The 17,550-nt window shown below is 51.0% G+C and overlaps 2 protein-coding genes across 2 annotated transcripts; both read left to right on the top strand.

Annotated features, from left to right (window-relative positions):
• Positions 1–387: 387 nt before the first annotated feature.
• LOC125519120 (EH domain-containing protein 1) lies at positions 388–5,730 on the top strand. Its single transcript, XM_048683999.2, has 16 exons — positions 388–652; positions 764–843; positions 938–1,006; positions 1,114–1,171; positions 1,253–1,305; positions 1,404–1,446; positions 1,521–1,582; positions 2,490–2,603; positions 2,760–2,862; positions 2,965–3,014; positions 3,692–3,820; positions 3,894–4,145; positions 4,227–4,306; positions 4,583–4,709; positions 4,799–4,942; positions 5,336–5,730. Exons 1-16 carry the CDS (start codon positions 565–567, stop codon positions 5,519–5,521), a joined length of 1,638 nt encoding a protein of 545 aa, XP_048539956.1. The 5' UTR covers positions 388–564; the 3' UTR covers positions 5,522–5,730.
• Positions 5,731–7,062: 1,332 nt separating this feature from the next.
• LOC125523864 (putative beta-1,4-xylosyltransferase IRX14) lies at positions 7,063–11,415 on the top strand. The gene is made up of 3 exons (XM_048688928.2): positions 7,063–8,060; positions 8,176–8,724; positions 10,814–11,415. The coding sequence occupies exons 1-3, from the start codon at positions 7,219–7,221 to the stop codon at positions 11,007–11,009; spliced, it is 1,587 nt and encodes a 528-aa protein (XP_048544885.1). The 5' UTR covers positions 7,063–7,218; the 3' UTR covers positions 11,010–11,415.
• Positions 11,416–17,550: the final 6,135 nt, after the last annotated feature.

Below are 17,550 nucleotides of genomic sequence, written 5' to 3'. Positions count from 1 at the left end.
AGAATGTTTTCGTTGAAAACTGCCACAGTTATTATGGATCGAAGGGAATATAATTTATTTAGGTAGGCAAATCGTGGATATGGCATGATTTGATAAACATTATTTTCACAATCACTAATGTAGATAAATCACGGATTAATGTAGTAAAATATTTATATATCATCGCAACGCACGTGCAATAATATATTTACATTTTTTATTTTTCGAATTGTTTGGATTGCTTGCCGATGCCTTTGATGCGGAAAATGCATGTGGGATCCGGCCCAACCTCGCGAGTTCGTTAGCGTCAACGGAGTCGGGCAGCGCGGCAGCAGCAGCAACGCCACCGCCCACCGCGTCGTCGCCGCGTGGGTTCGAGCCAAACTCCACTCCAGTCAATCAATCTCAACCCCTGCGAGCAGTAAAAGCCATTTTTGAACTCGCTGTTGTGCCACCTCACCGCACAGCAGCCGCCACGTCCCCGGCGTGGCGGTAGCCTCGCGTCGCAGTAGGGTTTTACCTTTTGCTTTCCCTTTCCCCAAGCTGCAGAGCCCGCGGCGACCGAGGCGGGAGGGGAGGGGAGCCATGGAGATCGGGGGGCAGCACCCGGCGAGCAGCTGCTCCAAGGAGCACCAGAAGATCTACCGCGACTGGTTCGCCCTCGCCGACTCAGGTCCGATCCCCGCCTCCCATTCCCCTCCTCTAATCCCCAGTAATCGATCCCCTTCTGCTTCCTGCTCGCGATTCGATTCGATCGCCCCCCTCACCGCTCTGCTCTTCGCAGATGGCGACGGCCGCATCACCGGCCCCGACGCCATCAGGTTCTTCGCCATGTCCAGCCTCCCCCGCGCCGACCTCAAGCAGGTAGGCACCCCGCCACGTCTCGCGCTAGTAGTACTGTAGATGGAGCTGTCGATTTGACCTCTAATGCGGAACCGTGTCGCGTTTCTTCTAAAAGGTCTGGGCCATCGCCGACTCCAAGCGGCTGGGGTACCTCGGCTTCGGCGAGTTCATCACGGCGATGCAGGTTTGCCTCGCTATCGGACGACATTTCATTGTTCATTGTACCACTGTGCTGCCGCTAGAAGGTTTTTGCTGTTATCGATTTGTGACGGGCTTGTTGCGATTGGGCAGCTCGTCTCTCTGGCGCAGGCGGGGAACGAGATATCCCAGGACAGCCTTCAGCGCGAAGGTTGTTGCTAGCCACCAAATCAGCTCTGTTGATTACTTATTATTCGTTGAGTGCTAATTGGTTCACGCTCATATTTGACAGATCTAATCAGCTTCAATCCCCCAGTGATGGAGGGTTTGGATGCTCAACTTGCCGTAAGTCTGCTATGCCTTGACGCTGCGTTCTTTAGTATTTACCTGTGATTTTTGTTTCATTCCACTGACCTGTGAGAGGGATGATAACTGCTATTCAGAAATCCAAGCATCTGGCAAAGAGGGTCGATCAGGATATGGATGGTAAGGATTGAACCTTAAGCGTGAATTCATCCCCGCAGGAGAAATATAACAAGCAGTTTTTTAATTTTGTGTAGGATTTCCTCAGGCACAAGGACCTTCTACTAACCATTGGTTCAACTCTAAGTCATCCAAGAAGGTAGTGCTCATGTTCTTCCGTTATATTTTGTTTGTTGAGTTGAAGTATTATATGTGTCACTTCAAGCTCTTGCGAAATGTTAGAAAGTTTCATTTCCAACATGTTCGTTGTTGGATAGCATATAACTTTGCTGTTTTGAATGAATAAGTATACTTTGAGAGTTTGCTCTGCGGTACATGTTCTCCACACATTAGTTATGAGGTGGGGTAAAGCTTTGATATGTACTTCAAAGCGATAATACAGGGGCCCTGTTAATTTCAGAGTTTGAATGTAGGTATCTACTATTATTTTTCAGCAGGGCTTCTTTCCATGGAAATGCTATAATTTGTACAAAACAATTTATAGAGAGACAGCTCTTGATGTTGAAATTCAGCTGATTAGGACAAATAATCGAGGTTTTAACTAACATAAAAGGAAGGTTTAACAAAATGCTAAAATTTCTTGATATGTCAATCATTTTCTAATAAAGGGAACAATACATCAAACTCAAGTCATTTATGCATGCAGCTCTGCTGTACCCAACCAAGTAGAACTTAATATATGTTTAGACTGTTGCTGTGATGAATCATGGTTCATTTTAAGGCAATTTCCTATCCATTTCAATCAAAGCTTCAGTTAATGAACTTGAACACATAAGGTTACACTTAATTTTGCTGAAGCATACCTCAGTTATCCCACAGAATGTGCTGAGACACCATAGAGAACCTTTGATTGATTGTGCTTTATGAACCAAGGCATTTAGTTTTTCTTCTGGTTATTAGACATTGCAGACTTGCGTGCTATTAAGTTAAATAGTAAGGCATGTGGCAAAGCAAGCGATTTTCTATCAAATGATACTGATTTCCTCAGTGACACATATATCATTTATGCTTAGTTGCTTACCTTGGTTATGGTGTTTTCCATACAGATACCCCTGACTGCTGTTACTTCTGTCATTGATGGTTTAAAAAGGCTGTACATCGAAAAATTGAAGCCTTTGGAAGTTACATACAAATTCAATGATTTTGTGTCCCCGTTACTGGTAAGTACTTGTATTGTCTGTATCTGCTTTCTATATGAGTCGAAAATGATTACTAAATTCACTTTTTATGCGTTCATATTTCTCCCTAATGTTATCTCCTTGTAGCATTACCTTTAAATAAGCTACTTAAGTATAAAATAATTCTCCATTTTGCAGACAAATAGTGATTTTGATGCAAAGCCAATGGTTATGCTCTTAGGTCAATATTCTACAGGAAAAACTACTTTCATCAAGCATCTGCTAAAAACAAGCTATCCAGGTTATGTACTTAGCACATGTATTTCCTGTAGTTTCCGGGTTTAATTTCATAACATACTATGGGAAAAACTGACAATTAATTCTTCTGTTTGCAATTTTGCAGGTGCCCATATTGGTCCGGAGCCGACAACCGACAGATTTGTTGTTGTCATGGTAAACTTCAGGCATTCTTAAGTCTTCTATTTGTAGGAATACTAGGTGGACCAAAAATATTACCCCAGATATGATTTCTGAAAGGAAGTTTATTGCAAACAACTGGAAGAGTTTATGTCCAGTACATGGTTTTCTAAACTCTACAACTCTTCATGCATTAGTGGCTGATTTCTGTTAGATTCTTACCCGACTATTGATTGTATGTCGGACTGTTGGTGGCTTGTGATGGTACTTACCTAGCTTATCTATTTGGCACAGTGCTTCATTGATTAGCATTATGTGCCAGCTTTTGTGAAACTTTCCTCTGGATCACCGAGCAAGCATTATTGTTTAGAGTATGTCATTGATATTGGCTGCTGGTTTCTCAAGGCTTTGTTAGCTAGTATACAAGAAGTGTAAACATGTGCCCAGTAGTCAAGATTAACTTCAGGCCCTTCTCTTCTAGATTTTGTACTTATTCCTGCTTGTGGAGATTGTAAGTGAGGTTAAATTGCTATAGACACTATTGATTCATTTTTTCAGTTGTTGCAACTTATATTAGATGCTGGTGCAATGTAAACAGAATTGGCCACATGTCCACATCCCAGATAGTATATTAATGTACAATTGTACAGTGCTTTACTTGTTTCTCCCTGTAGTTTCTTCAGTAGTCCTGTTAATATTCTTCCTCTTACCAGTCAGGACCTGATGAAAGGACTATCCCTGGGAATACTTTAGCTGTTCAAGCAGATATGCCTTTTAGTGGTCTCACAACATTTGGGACTTCGTTTTTGTCCAAGTTCGAATGCTCTCAGATGCCACATCCAGTAAGCTTTTATTTTTATGCATGTAGAAGGCACATGATTATCTGGACACTGATACCTACCTTGTACCTTGAAGCTACTAGAGCATATCACGTTTGTCGACACACCTGGTGTTCTTTCTGGTGAAAAGCAACGGACACAACGTAGTTATGAATTCACAGGTGTTACATCATGGTTTGCTGCCAAGTGTGACCTTATCCTGCTTCTGTTTGATCCTCATAAGCTTGATATCAGCGATGAGTTTAAACGTGTCATCGGATCTTTACGTGGACATGATGACAAAATACGTGTAGTTCTAAACAAGGCCGACCAAATTGACACTCAACAGGTAGGTATTCATTGTCCTCTCTGCATGACCTGTGGTGTTTATTTGCTTTATTTTCTGTACATAACAGTTTTTTACCTGCAGCTTATGAGAGTGTATGGTGCACTTATGTGGTCTCTTGGTAAAGTATTGAATACCCCTGAGGTGTCCCGCGTTTATATTGGGTAACCACCCATGCTCTCATTTACTTTGTTCCACTCATATAGTCAAATGTATTGTAGTTTTGCTACATATTACTCTCGATTTATAATCTTGTCAAAACACTAGATTGAATATTACTATAAGTCTCATAGATGGTCCTTTTATTTATCTCAGTGGAGTGTTTAGCATACTTTGAATCACTTAAGCAAAAATATCTGAATCTTGTGTATGTAAATGGTAATGACTGGGTCAACCCAGCATATTGAAACAATAAAGTCACTTTAGGAATCGACATGCAGATCGTTCAATGATAAACCAGTAAAGGAATCAGCTGTTGGCCCAATCGGAAAGGAACTATTTGAGAAAGAGCAGGATGATCTCCTTTCTGATCTAAAAGATATACCAAAGAAAGCTTGTGACCGCAGGGTAAGTTTTTTCACCGTTTGTGTTCTTTTTAAGTCCCGGTCTCCTGTTCTTTTTTCCGCCACAATTAACACACTGGTATATATGTACAGATCAATGAATTCGTCAAACGTGCTAGAGCTGCCAAGATACATGCTTACATAATTGGGCATCTAAAGAATCAGATGCCTACGATGATGGGGAAAGCTAAAGCCCAGCAGAAACTTATAGACAATTTGGAAGGCGAGTTTGCAAAGGTGTGTATTTTGTTCGTCTCTCTAACTTTGTAGCCAGTCCACAACTGTTGCACATTGTAAGGATATGATGACCCTTGCTTCTGTTAAGATGGAATCCTATGTTTATGAGTTCATAGCAGATGTTCTTTGCCCACGTGATTGCTTTTGGTATATTGGCATCATACAGTAGTGATCTAAATGCTCTTATATTTCTTACGGAGGGAGTAACACTGTATGATGCCAATATACCAAAGAATACTTACTTGCCAAACCAACACTGGCTTTAAAATTGCAGTTTTAACCTGCAATAAGAGCTGATTGCGGTTTGCTGACTGTCTGAACTTCTGCTTCGCACACTTCCTTCATTAATAATATTAACGCTGAACTAATAATAACTGATGTCTGTTGGAACAGGTGCAAAGGGAACACCATCTCCCCGCGGGGGATTTCCCTTATGTGGAGCACTTCAGAGAAGCATTGGGCGGGTACAGCATCGACAGGTTCGAGAAGGTGAAGCCCAAGATGATCCAGGCGGTGGACGACATGCTCGGGTACGACATCCCGGAGCTGCTCAAGAACTTCAGGAACCCTTACGAGTGAGCAGACATCATGATCCGAAGACCGGCTTCGGCGTGTCAGGCGTGGATGGCGGTGGGTGCCCATAGAGTTGCGGCTGCCAGTCTAGTAGGGTATTTATTGCTACACTGTACCCATTGTTGTGTAACTGTATGAATAAGAGCCAGAAGCAATTGCTCAGTTGTTCGCTGGAGAACGCCTTTGTTGTAATGGCATGGAGAGAGTTCGGAATATGGGATGGATGGTATGGTGGCCGTACTGATCCTTGAGATGATTGTCTATTCGTTCCGAGGAACAGCTTGAATGCTTTGCTGGTGCGATCCAGTCAACTGGCTACCCATGAAGAGTGCTGGACCACCGTGCGTGCCGTGTGCTTGAGGCCCCTTTCTGGGCAGCAGCCCTCCTGTTTTGCTCCATGTGGAAGTGGTATCAATTTTGTTTTGGTGGATAAGAGATCACCTTTTCATGGGCACAGTTTGGGTGCGCACCTGCTTCTTCGCTTATGGGGTTATTATCTCTAACGAGCGATGCAGAAAATGTGCTTCGCGCTTGTGGAGACTAAATGCAGCTTCGTGTTTTACCTTTCGGGGCTGTCAAACTATTTTTCATTTCGGCAACGGGCATTTTTGACCATAGGATCGGGATCCGATGGCCCAGACGGTTTCCCTCATCCTTGTCTTAGCACACCTTCCTTCTCTCTCTCCTCTGCCTGACATGTGGAGGGGGGAAGGGCACAGCTAGGCTGCATTCCGAAGTCAAGAGAATGATTGTCATGCAAAACATAGAAAAATATTGTCCTGTCTCATGGCCCTCCATGTCGATCTTGCCACTGCCACTCAAGAATAAAAGAAGGGCAATAAGAAATTCTAGGTGGGGAGCTTTCGACCAAACAAATGAAAAAAATCGCCTCTAGCCGGCGAGTCTGCCGTATTTTCTTCTTCTAGTAGAAAACAATGTTAAACCAGCAAACGAGTCGTAAGCAAGTCGCCCAAACCGACACTGCGCTTTCTGCTCGCAAGTCAAACACGGTTGGCACCGGCAGCCTGGTCCAAGCCGACCCCCGCAGGTGCAGCCCGCGTCAATCATCATTGTAGAAACAAAAAAACGTTGGAATATACTATTATAGTAGCACTATATATAAGCAAGAAATGTTTAAAATGTACGGGAGATATTTTTTGGAAAAGACAAAGTGGCCGCCCAACACGCTAGAAAGAAAAGAAAACATGGTGCCAAAAAGTATATAAAAGTAAGCAAACATGGTGCCAAAAAAAATATATAAACCGTACTCGTACAAAGCAGGTAGAGAGGAAAAATGGACCCGCCGAACACGCGTGGAAACGCTGACGACCCGCCCGCCCGCCGGCCCGGTCCGGCCCGACCCCTTCCGCCCGGCTTCCCCTCCCCAACCCCGACCCGACGCGCCCGGGCTCGGCCTCCCTCCCTCACGCCTCCGTCCCCGTCCGGCACCAAACCCATCCCATCCCCTCCCCCCTTTTTCTTCCACACCTGACCAACGATAGCCAGGCCACCGCACCCGCAGTTTCGTGCACCGCACTTCTCCACCCACCACCTACCTCCCTCCCCCCCTCCCGTGTTCCCCTCCCCCCTCAAAACCTATCGCCGCGGACCATCCACCCACCGACGATCGATTCACGGGACTCGGAGTCGGCGTCGGCGGCGGCGGTGGCAGAGGGAGTCCGCCAGATCCGGCCGCGGCGGCGATGATGAAGCAGTTGCTGCCGCAGAGCCAGCTGCGGCGCTCGGCGGCGGCGTCGGCGGCGCGCTCCTCGGTCAGCGGGGCCGAGGGCGCGGGGGGCCCCGACGGCGTCGGCGCGGGCGCGGGCGCGGGCGGGCGGACCGCCTCCTCCTCCACCTTCTGGTTCCTGCTGCACGCGCTCTGCTGCCTCATCTCGCTCTTCCTCGGCTTCCGCTTCTCCAGGCTCCTCTTCTTCCTGCTCTTCTCCAGCAGCGCGCTCTACGCCGCCACCTCCAACAACAAGTCGGCCGTGCTCCGCGCCATCACCACCACCACCACCACGACGACCACCACCACCACCACCACCAACACCTTCACCCTCTCCTTCGCCGCCGCGGGCAACCCGCCGCCGTCCAACCCGGACAACCTCACCGCCGCCGCGCTGGAGGAGGCCGCCGGGAGCACGCAGAGCCACGTCGTGGTCGGCCGCCACGGGATTCGGATCCGCCCCTGGCCGCACCCCGACCCCGTCGAGGTCATGCGGGCGCACCGGATCATGGAGCGCGTGCAGGAGGAGCAGCGCCGCTGGTACGGCGTCAGGGAGCCGCGCCAGGTGCTCGTCGTCACCCCGACCTACTCGCGCGCCTTCCAGGCGCTCCACCTCACCGGCCTCCTCCACTCGCTCCGCAACGTGCCCTACCCGCTCACCTGGATCGTCGTCGAGGCCGGCGGCGTCACCAACGCCACCGCGGCCATGCTTGCGCGCTCCAGTCTCACCTTCGTCCACGTCCCCTTCCCGGAAAAAATGCCCCTCGAATGGGCCGACCGCCATGCCACTGAGAACCGCATGCGTCTCCACGCCCTACGGTATGCGCACACTTCCCTACTTCCTCCCACTCATAGCCAGATAGCCTGCCTGCCTGTAACAGAGGGTGTAAGCTGACTTGTTACTGATGATGATTGGTTTGCTCCTGACATGTAGGGTGATCCGGGAGAGGAAGATGGACGGTGTGGTTGTGTTTGCAGATGACAGCAACGTGCATAGCATGGAGCTGTTCGATGAGGTGCAGAAGGTCCAGTGGATGGCCGCCGTGTCTGTGGGTATCCTTGCACACACCGGAACAGCAGAGCAGCCACGCCTTACCGAAGAGGACAAGAAGAACATGCCACTTCCAGTCCAGGGTCCTGCCTGCAACTCTTCCGGGCATTTGGCTGGATGGCACACATTCAACACATTGCCGTTCTCTGGGAAGACCGCCACGGTGGTTGGCGAGGCAGCGCCGGTGCTACCGAAGGGTTTGGAGTGGGCTGGGTTTGTGATGAACTCGAGAATGCTGTGGAAGGAGGCAGAGGGCAAGCCTGATTGGGTGAAGGACCTTGATGCTGTGGGGGAGAATGGGGAAGAGATTGAAAATCCTCTTACTCTCCTGAATGATGCGTCCTATGTTGAGCCGTTGGGAAACTGTGGGAAGAAGGTCCTACTGTGGTGGCTCCGTGTTGAAGCCCGGGCCGACAGCAAGTTTCCACAAGGGTAAGATTTCGTTTTAGACCCTGTTTTTGTTATGCGTTGCTGGTCATTTTAATTTTTCTGATTCTTATCAGAAAGTATTGTGATGTTCTATAGGATACTTCACCTTTTATCCAATATTTTAAACACCTCATGCAACCACAGATCATAGAGAACCCTTCCTGTTAATTAGGCCTGACCAGACTTAGTAGTTACGAGCCCAGTCCCACTATTTGAAGGGTACACCATGAAAACATGACCTAAGCCAACTATATTGCAGTTACCATGGAACTTAAACGTCAATTATGTTTGATCTAGCAACAGAACTGCCATTTCCAGGGGCACAGCCACCACGTACCTCCGGCATGGGCACTTATCAGGGCTCCCTGGTTAGTCTGGAGAATTCTTCTTCTCCAGGCAGAGGTGGGCTGGCGGCTGTCTCAGGAATGTAGGAGGGATTTATTTTTCAGGGCTGCTAGGCCCAGCCCACAAGCGGCAGCTGATCAAGTCCGAGTGATGTGCTTGGTTGTTGAATCGATTTTAACAATTTGTCACTGTATCGTGGACACCCAGATAGTTAATCCTGCTATATTGCCCAGGCTCCAAAACTTTCCTGGCTGCACCACTGCCCATATTTAGTATGGTTATGTTGGGCTGAGTGGTGTCAGATTCGTTACATGTGATTTTGTAAATGAAAAATCTTTAAAAACCCAGTTAGAATAGCCAATATTGCCCAGCCTCTAGCCTGTCTTGTCTAAGAGTTCCATTCTGGTCTAGGATTTTTTATGTGTTGTGCTTGTAATACTGTTAAAGTAATCTTTGGGATCGAGAGCTCTATCCTTTTCATACTAGTTTCGGAAAGGAACTTCATTCTGTTTTACAATTTGACATACATTTACGCTAAAGTGCTATCTTGCATTCTGTATTTCCTAACAAAGGCTGTTTCTCTTCGCGGAATGTCCCTGTTACATCGAGTGTTCTACTACTATAGTTTTGACTCTCCACTTTAGTGAAATTGCTCAACGCAGGTTGCACCAACAGTTCCGCAAAGTAGCATGTGTGCAATTCATTTTTTAGCCACCAGTTATTTGGCACGCATTAGAGCCAGTGTAAAATAAAGTATTTCATAGCTGCAATATATTTTTATGTAAATATTTGAGATTGACCTCTTCCACTGGCATGGTGCCATATGGCAATGTTAGAACAAAGAATGTTTCAATATATCATTATCAACACAAGTTGTTAAATTTTGGACCCTACGTTGTCATGTAGTTTAACATTGTCAAATTAAATGGTTTAACCGTTTAAGAACATTTTCTCAAATCAGTTAGGCGGAAGAAAAGACCCATTCCTCGTGTTAGTCTTCGTTTCAAAAACTATGTGCCATAGAGAGCCCTCCTTCTGAGAGACTTGAGGAATAAAAGGTCTTGAGAAAAACTCTGGATTTCATTGCAGTCAAATATAAGATTCTGCTAACCTATCAACTATGATTATCAGATTTGTTTTTTTTTAGATTTTTCCTTCTCTTCTGTATTAAGCATATGCTCAATTTTCTTCTTCTTTAGGCTGTAATTACCTACTCCCTCCTTCCATCTATATAGAGCCTAACTTTTGAATCTCTCATACCAAGGCATGTGCATAGAAGGAGGAGCAGATTTTGGGAGTAGTATTTGACCAACCAAACCGCAGGCAAACCAGATTTTGGGTCCCGTGTTAATCTTGCACGCGGCCTCTTTTAAATGCCTAGCCACTGGCCTCCCTCACTTAATCCCCCGCATGCAAATTTATCTCTTCCCTTCTCTACATGCATGCCCAATCATAACTCCTCAAATGATGCATGCATTGGCTGAAAGATAGAGCTCGCTGCTCCCTTGAAAATATGGTGGCGTTATGCATGCAAACAAATCAATGTGGCGGCCAGCGAATTTTCACAAGGAATGGACCACGCACGATTTGCAAGAGAGAATTAAAAGGGAGACACATCGGTTAGCTCATTTGGCCTTGTATAGATGGAAAAATGAAATTTGGGATTAGGCCTTATATAGATGGATGGAGGGAGTAAGTTAAAATTATCCTTTTTTAGGCTTTAATAACTTAAGTTCTTCCTTTGCAGGTGGGTGATTGAGCCACCTTTGGAAGTAGTTGTTCCCGCCAAGCGCACACCATGGCCAGAAACCACCATGGATGTCTCATCGGAGATGTTAGACGCCAAGCAAGAGCAGGAGGACAGGCAGCTGCCAAGGACCAACAACAGGTCAGCTCGGCCCCGAAGCACCACCACGAAACGGAAGGGCGACGTCCACAACTGAGGCAGGATAAACAGACCATGTAATGTACATCTCACACCACCTTACACCCGCACCCGTGGTATCTGCAATAGGAGGCATGTCCAGTCGATCTAGTGGGTATTGTGTTTATTTTTTTCGTTTCCTGATGTTTTGCTCTGGTGGTAACGACGACGGCCTCGTGCTGGGGATATGTCTTCCGTAGAAGACCGTGTCGTTATCTGTAGCTCTACCTGTTATGCTGTAATATAACACCGCAGTTGATGTCTCGAGAAAATGGTGTCTGAATTCTGGATGACCTATACGCATGTCAACTCTGAAGTATTGTGTGATCAGTGTTTTCAGGCATAGTTTCCCTTCCTTTGGGGGTTGTACTGAAATCGTGATGTTCGTTTGTTTATCCTTATCAAATGTAAGTATTTAAATTTTATGTTTTTTACAGTATTTTATCAATGATTTGTGCGTTTCGAATGGAATAGAGTTTGTGTCTTTCCCAACCACAAAGCACAGAGCACGCCATCCATGATGAGAACGCAGGGCCAAGTGTGAGAAGGAAACGTTTGTGACTTTCGGCCTCGGCTAACGCTTTCCACGAGGAGCTTGTGCTTTTCCATGAGCCATGTTGCTGAGGAATCTGCTGGTATTGGTGCTCCTCCCGTCCGTTCGTGCTGTGGCACGTAGCTAACCATTACATCCTTCATAATTAAAAAGACAGCTACTCCCTCGGATCCATATTACTTATTACTTGTCACCCAAACAAATGTATCTATCAATATAAATATCCATATTGATTTTTTTGCTAACTCCTGCAAACCGGACAGGAGAGCCAATCCTTCCGCTTCCTCCACTAAAAGCATCTCTAGCAGACCCCATATATAGCCGCGACCCGCATAATAACCATCAAAATATGAGTCGGCGTAGAAAATCCTGCCCGACCAGACACTGCAAACGCGTCTGGCCGTAAAAAAATTTGTGGGGCGCGGCAAAAGATCTTCGCCAACCTTTAGATTCACGGGGTGGGAAGCCGACCCGAGCTCGCCCCCTATCCGCAGCAAGATTTGGCGGGAGGGACATTTCCGCACGGCCGTTCCTGCTCCCCACCCCTCAGCCATCATTGCCCCTGCCACCGCCCGCTCCGGTGCATCTTCCCCGGCAGTTCTTCACCGCCATGGATGACTCCCTGCCGTCCCCCATCACCGTCGAGGTCGCGCACGCTCAATCTCCTTCGGCGGATCTCGTCGCCGGCCATGTTGGCCCCGCCGTCACCCAAGGCACCACTGCGCCTGCCCGCAAGCAGCTGGGCAACGTGGTCATGCAGGGTGGGAATCCGGCTGCCCCCACCGAGAAGGCCCGCGCTCCGGGCGCCAACGCCGCTGCGTGATCCCGGCCGGCGGCGGAGAAGGTCGGTAAGGTCTCGGGCGTAAAGCGGAAGAAGATTCCGGCTACAAAGAAGCCGACTCCTTCATCCACTCCCTCCATCCCGGCAAAAGGTTCCCCGGCGATGCCGCTCAACAACGCTGCTTCCACCGCAAGCGAGGTGTTTGACGAAATGGCCTCAAGGTATGCCTCTTCGGTCCCTTCAATTTTCTTTGCTTTTTGCCATTACGGTAGCTCGTGACTTGTTGTCGCTCACTATAGCGGTGGTTCGAACAATGCCACTGCCGATTCGTGAACTTGTTGGACACCAACGCCGTTGACATCGATCAAGCCCCGTTCGCTGCATTCGATTACAATGAAATGGAGGGGAGCGTGGATGATCACGGTGGTGAAAAAGAATTGGAGGAGATAGATGAGGGGACTGTCAGAGTAAATGACCATGGGTAGCCTAGCCGGCTCCCCCTGGCTCTTCAGAAAAATCACAGGCCGATCGAGCCTTCAAGCATCCAAGACATGGGGCCGCCTTCCTCCGGCTGGCTACCTCTCAGGCCGGCTGCACGAAGGCGGCCCAGCCCTGAAATCCTCGTGAAGGAAACCACGAGAGGGCCGGCTCCAAGAAACCGGCCACGAGAAGGCCGACTCCAAGAAGCCGGCCCCCTAGCAGGCGGCCGAGATCGTGCCCTCAGAGTTTGCACCCACATAACGGCGATGAGACGGGGCGTGGCTACAGTGAAGCCTGCCACCCCCGAATACCGGAACACACATGGCCACAGTGCGTCGTACGGGGCGGCCATCACCTGTCCGGCGCGGCACTGTTGCCATGTTGACCACGACGTCACCCACGGCGAGCTGTCAGTACGACCCGTGGGTGGCGGGCCCCCTTAGTCAGGGAGACATCTAAAGGCGGCCAAGCCTCCCCCAGTCGGCCTGGCGTGTGGTCGACTCCCAATAGCCGGCTAGTTCACACCCTCGAAGAAGGCGCCCCATTAAGGAGATAAGATGAGGTAAGGCTATAGCAATAAGCCGCTCGGCGGCAGCACTGTAGCCATGCTTACCACGACAAAGCCCTCGTCACCAGAGGCGAGGCAACAGTAACCAGCCTCCGACAAGACCCCCGAGCGGTGGGACCGGCCTGTCGACCAGAAGGCCGACAGCCGGCGGGGCCCACCAGTCGGCAGGCCCATTGGTCGGCGGAGAAGCCGACCAGCATAGACACAGACGGCTGGGGCCCGCGCCCAGCCGGATTACCGTTGTACCCCTGGGGGGTAGGCCTATATAAACCCCCAGGGCGCCCATGCAGAGGGATCCCCCTTTCGATAGTTCAAGACACCTCATAAAGAGGAGAAGCGATCTAGCCTTGCCCTTCCTCATCCTTTCACCAAACAGCTCAAGGAGCCTCTTGTAGCTACTTGTCAATCTAGTGACCATGCGGAGACCCCGCAGAGCAGCAGTAGGGGTGTTATCTCCACGGAGAGCCCTGAAGCTGGGTAAGATCCGTCGGCGTGCATGTCTTCCCCTTATCCCGTTTCCAGGCACCGGCGATGTTTTATTGGCTCCCGCAATGATAAGCCACCCGTTGGCATATGTCACACCAACCACCCGACATTTGGCGCCCACCGTGGGGCCAGGTGCACCGTCGTCCGGAGACCTGCTCTGGACGGGAACCCTCTTCCTCCCCAGCGTGCGTAGCCAGCCCGGCTCGCCCGATGGCGCTTGCCTCGACGCGCTGCAAGGCGTCGCTGACGCATGCGCGGCGAGCTGCCTCGCCGATCTTCTTGGTGAGGCTCGCATCTCCGACAAGCCCGCATCCGACGCGGGCACAGGCTGCCCCGAAAGCCACCTCGTCAGCCTCCTCGACTAAATCCACGTCTCCGGCGACCTTGCCGTGGACTTGGAGTCGGTTGGCTCCACCGACCCGATGCTTGTCGATTCTGACACGGCATCGCTTGCCGCCTTCCCCTCCAACGTGGTAATCATCAACGACCCACTTCCTCGAGCCGACAGCAGTGGCAGCGCCATCACCGAGGTACTGGTCATCAGCCACGGCGCCGCCTCTGGCGAAAACTCCCACGACGCCCTGCAGACGGCGCTGCACGACTTGTCCGCCCCCATCCCGGCCGACGCCGATACCGAGACACTGGAGGCACGCCGCCTCGCCCTCGTTGCGGAGGGCTAGAAGCTAGCTACCATGAGACGCCTCACCGAGGCTCACCAGGGCGAAGTCGACCGTGCCGCCTTCGGCACGCCGCCTCCCGACGGGCCGAGCCGCGTCGGCATCACCAAGAAACACGGTGCGGCTATCACCGACGTGCTGGGAGCAGACCGCCCAGTCTATGCCACGCCACACGAGAACCTACGCGCCGCCCAGGCGGCCGCAGACGAGCTGAATGGACTGGGGCCCGACGAGCTCCCCTACATGACCAGACGCATCCAACAGCTTATCGACGCGGCCACGGAGCGGCATGAAGCCGGCGTCCGTGCTGAAAGTCCTCCCCCATGCCGAGAGCACGGTGCGACGTCTCGGACGCCGACTGCAGGCAACACCCGCGCAAGGAAAGAAAAGGAGCCGGCTGCCAGCCGCAGCCGAACTCGAATCTCCATCGAGCGTGACGCAGAAGGCCGCCCTCGAGCTGTGGAGTGGCGGGGCGACCCTCCTCCTCCTATGCCTCGTGGGAAGAGATATCCTACCCCGCCGCCTGTCACGCATCCGACTCTCAGCGGCCAACTGGGCCGCCGCAAAGGAGTCGGAGAGAATGACGCCCGCCACCGGATCGACCGTCTAGCACGATCCCTGGCTCTGGAAGAAGAAGATGATGTCGGCCCGCCTTGCTTCGCCCCCCGCATCCGCGACGAGCCCCTCCCCAAAGGGTTCTCGCTCCCAAGAGACACGCCCAAGTACAACGGCTCCGTGAAGCCGGAGGACTGGTTGATCGACTACTCCACTGCGGTTAGCATCGCGAACGGCAACAGGCGTGTTGCCGTCAAGTATGTCCCCCTCATGCTCCAGGGCACGGCGCGCACCTGGCTCAACAGCCTCAAGCCTTACAGCGTCAACAGCTGACTGGACTTCACAGAAGCCTTCATCCACAACTTCACCAACACCTACAAGCGGGCTCCCAAGCCCCGACAGCTCTCCTTGTGTGTACAAGGGCCCAATGAATCAACTCGCGACTACCTCACGCGTTGGGCCGAGCTCCGCAATTCCTGCGAAGGGGTGCACGAGGTTCAAGCTATAGAGTACTTCACCGCTGGGTGCCGAGAGGGCACCCTCCTCAAGCACCGACTCCTCTGCGACGAGCCGACTACCCTCGACGAGCTGCTGGTCATAGCTGATAAATACGCCACGACCGATTCCTCAATGAAGACCGAGCTCCGAGTAGACGCCTCCGGGAAGGTGCTCGCTCTGAGTCCCAAGACGCCGGCAAGAGACTCCAGCCGACGCCCGTACCATAACGACCACAAGCGCAAGGCTCCCATGCCGCCTTCCACCAGTCGGCAGGTGGCCATAGTCGAAGACGAACAACCCGAAGGGCGGCCCATGCCCAAGAAGCAGAAAGGCAGCAGGCCAGCTTGGCAGCCGGCTTTCTCCTACGAGCAAGCACTTGATGCCCCCTGCAAGTTCCACAGCGGCGCGAAGCCTTCAAACCACACGACCCGGAAATGCCACTGGCTCACGCGGATCTCCAAGGGCGAGGGGATAGCGCCGCCTCCGCCCGCTGGTCAGCCGCCTCCGGCCCCTCCGCAGCCGGCCGCTCGGTCAGCAGTCGGGGCTGTTCAAGACGAGTTCCCCGACGAGCATGCCGCCTACGTCGTCTTTACAAGCCAACCAGAAGATTGGCGTAGCCGGCGCCGACAGCACCAAGCAGTCAATGCAGTTGCCTCCAACAACCCCGAGTTCATGCACTGGTCAAAAAGGCCTATCAGCTGGAGCCGGACTGATCACCCAGAGGTGATGCCGTCTCCCGGCTCTTACGCATTGGTTTTGGACGCCACCCTCGCAACAGAAAGGTGAGCTGCCCGTTTCTCCTGCGTGTTGATAGATGGCGGGAGCAGCATCAACATACTGTACCGTGACACCATGGAGAAGCTGGGCATTAAGACGAAGCAGCTCATGCCTAGTTGGACTGTGTTCCATGGGATCATACCCGGCCTGTCATGCTCCCCAATCGACAAGATCAAGATAGACGTCCTCTTCGGGGACAAGGACCATTTCCGCCTAGAGGCGGTATGGTTTGAGGTAGTGGATTTGGAGAGCCCTTACCACGCGTTGCTAGGCCGACCTGCTCTGGCCAAATTCATGGCTATACCCCACTATGCCTACCTCAAGATGAAGATACCAAGTTCCAAGGGCATCATCACCATAGCCGGAGACTACAAGAAATCCTCCAAGTGTGCGGCAGCTAGCAGCCGGCTGGCCGAGTCCCTCGTGATTGCTGAAGAAAAGAAGATACTGGATCGAGTCGTGGCCATGGCCGGCAAGCAGCCGGCCCTGTCCCCCGACCCCAAGGAGTGTGATGCCCAAGGTTCATTCCAGCCGGCCAAAGAAACAAAGAAGGTACCTCTGGACCCGGAGCACCCAGAAAGGTTTGCCACCATCGGGGCAAACCTGGACAACAAATAGGAAGGCGAGCTCGTCGATTTCCTCCGTGATAATCGGGACATCTTTGCATGGTCCCCCAAGGACATGCTGGGTGTTCCGAAGGAATTCGCCGAGCACAAGCTACACGTCCGAGATGGTGCAAAACTAGTCAAACAACCCCTCCACCGACTATCGGAAGAGAAGAGAAGGATTGTAGGAGAAGAGATAGCTTGGCTTCTGGCAGCCGGCTTCATTATGGAAGTTTTCTTTCCAGAGTGGCTCGCCAACCCGGTCCTCGTGCTGAAGAAAAATAACAAGTGGCGCATGTGTATAGACAACACCAGCCTCAACAAGGCCTGCCCCAAAGATCCCTTCGCCTTGCCAAGGATTGATCAAGTGATAGACTCCACAGCCGGATGCGAGCTGTTGAGCTTCTTGGATGCTTACTCAGGCTACCACCAGATAAAGTTGGATCCTATTGGGGAACGTAGCAGAATTTTAGAATTTTCTACACATCACCAAGATCAATCTATGGAGTCATCTAGCAACGAGGGAGAGGGGAGTGCATCTACATACCCTTGTAGATCGCGAGCGGAAGCGTTCAAGAGA

This window comes from Triticum urartu, chromosome 7A, assembly GCF_056163025.1.
Source record: "Triticum urartu cultivar PI428250 chromosome 7A, HENAU_Tu73, whole genome shotgun sequence".
NCBI classification, from domain to species: domain Eukaryota; kingdom Viridiplantae; phylum Streptophyta; class Magnoliopsida; order Poales; family Poaceae; genus Triticum; species Triticum urartu.
This window is presented reverse-complemented; position numbering and strand designations above follow the sequence as displayed.

Excerpts from the sequence above, each read along its gene's own strand:
- LOC125519120 (XM_048683999.2), top strand. The coding sequence starts at position 565 with ATGGAGATCGGGGGGCAGCACCCGGCGAGCAGCTGCTCCAAGGAGCAC. Across the intron at positions 653-763 it reads GTTCGCCCTCGCCGACTCAG|ATGGCGACGGCCGCATCACC; the intron begins GTCCGATCCCCG and ends TGCTCTTCGCAG. Across the intron at positions 4,146-4,226 it reads ACCAAATTGACACTCAACAG|CTTATGAGAGTGTATGGTGC; the intron begins GTAGGTATTCAT and ends TTTTACCTGCAG.
- LOC125523864 (XM_048688928.2), top strand. The coding sequence starts at position 7,219 with ATGATGAAGCAGTTGCTGCCGCAGAGCCAGCTGCGGCGCTCGGCGGCG. Across the intron at positions 8,061-8,175 it reads ATGCGTCTCCACGCCCTACG|GGTGATCCGGGAGAGGAAGA; the intron begins GTATGCGCACAC and ends CCTGACATGTAG. Across the intron at positions 8,725-10,813 it reads GACAGCAAGTTTCCACAAGG|GTGGGTGATTGAGCCACCTT; the intron begins GTAAGATTTCGT and ends CTTCCTTTGCAG.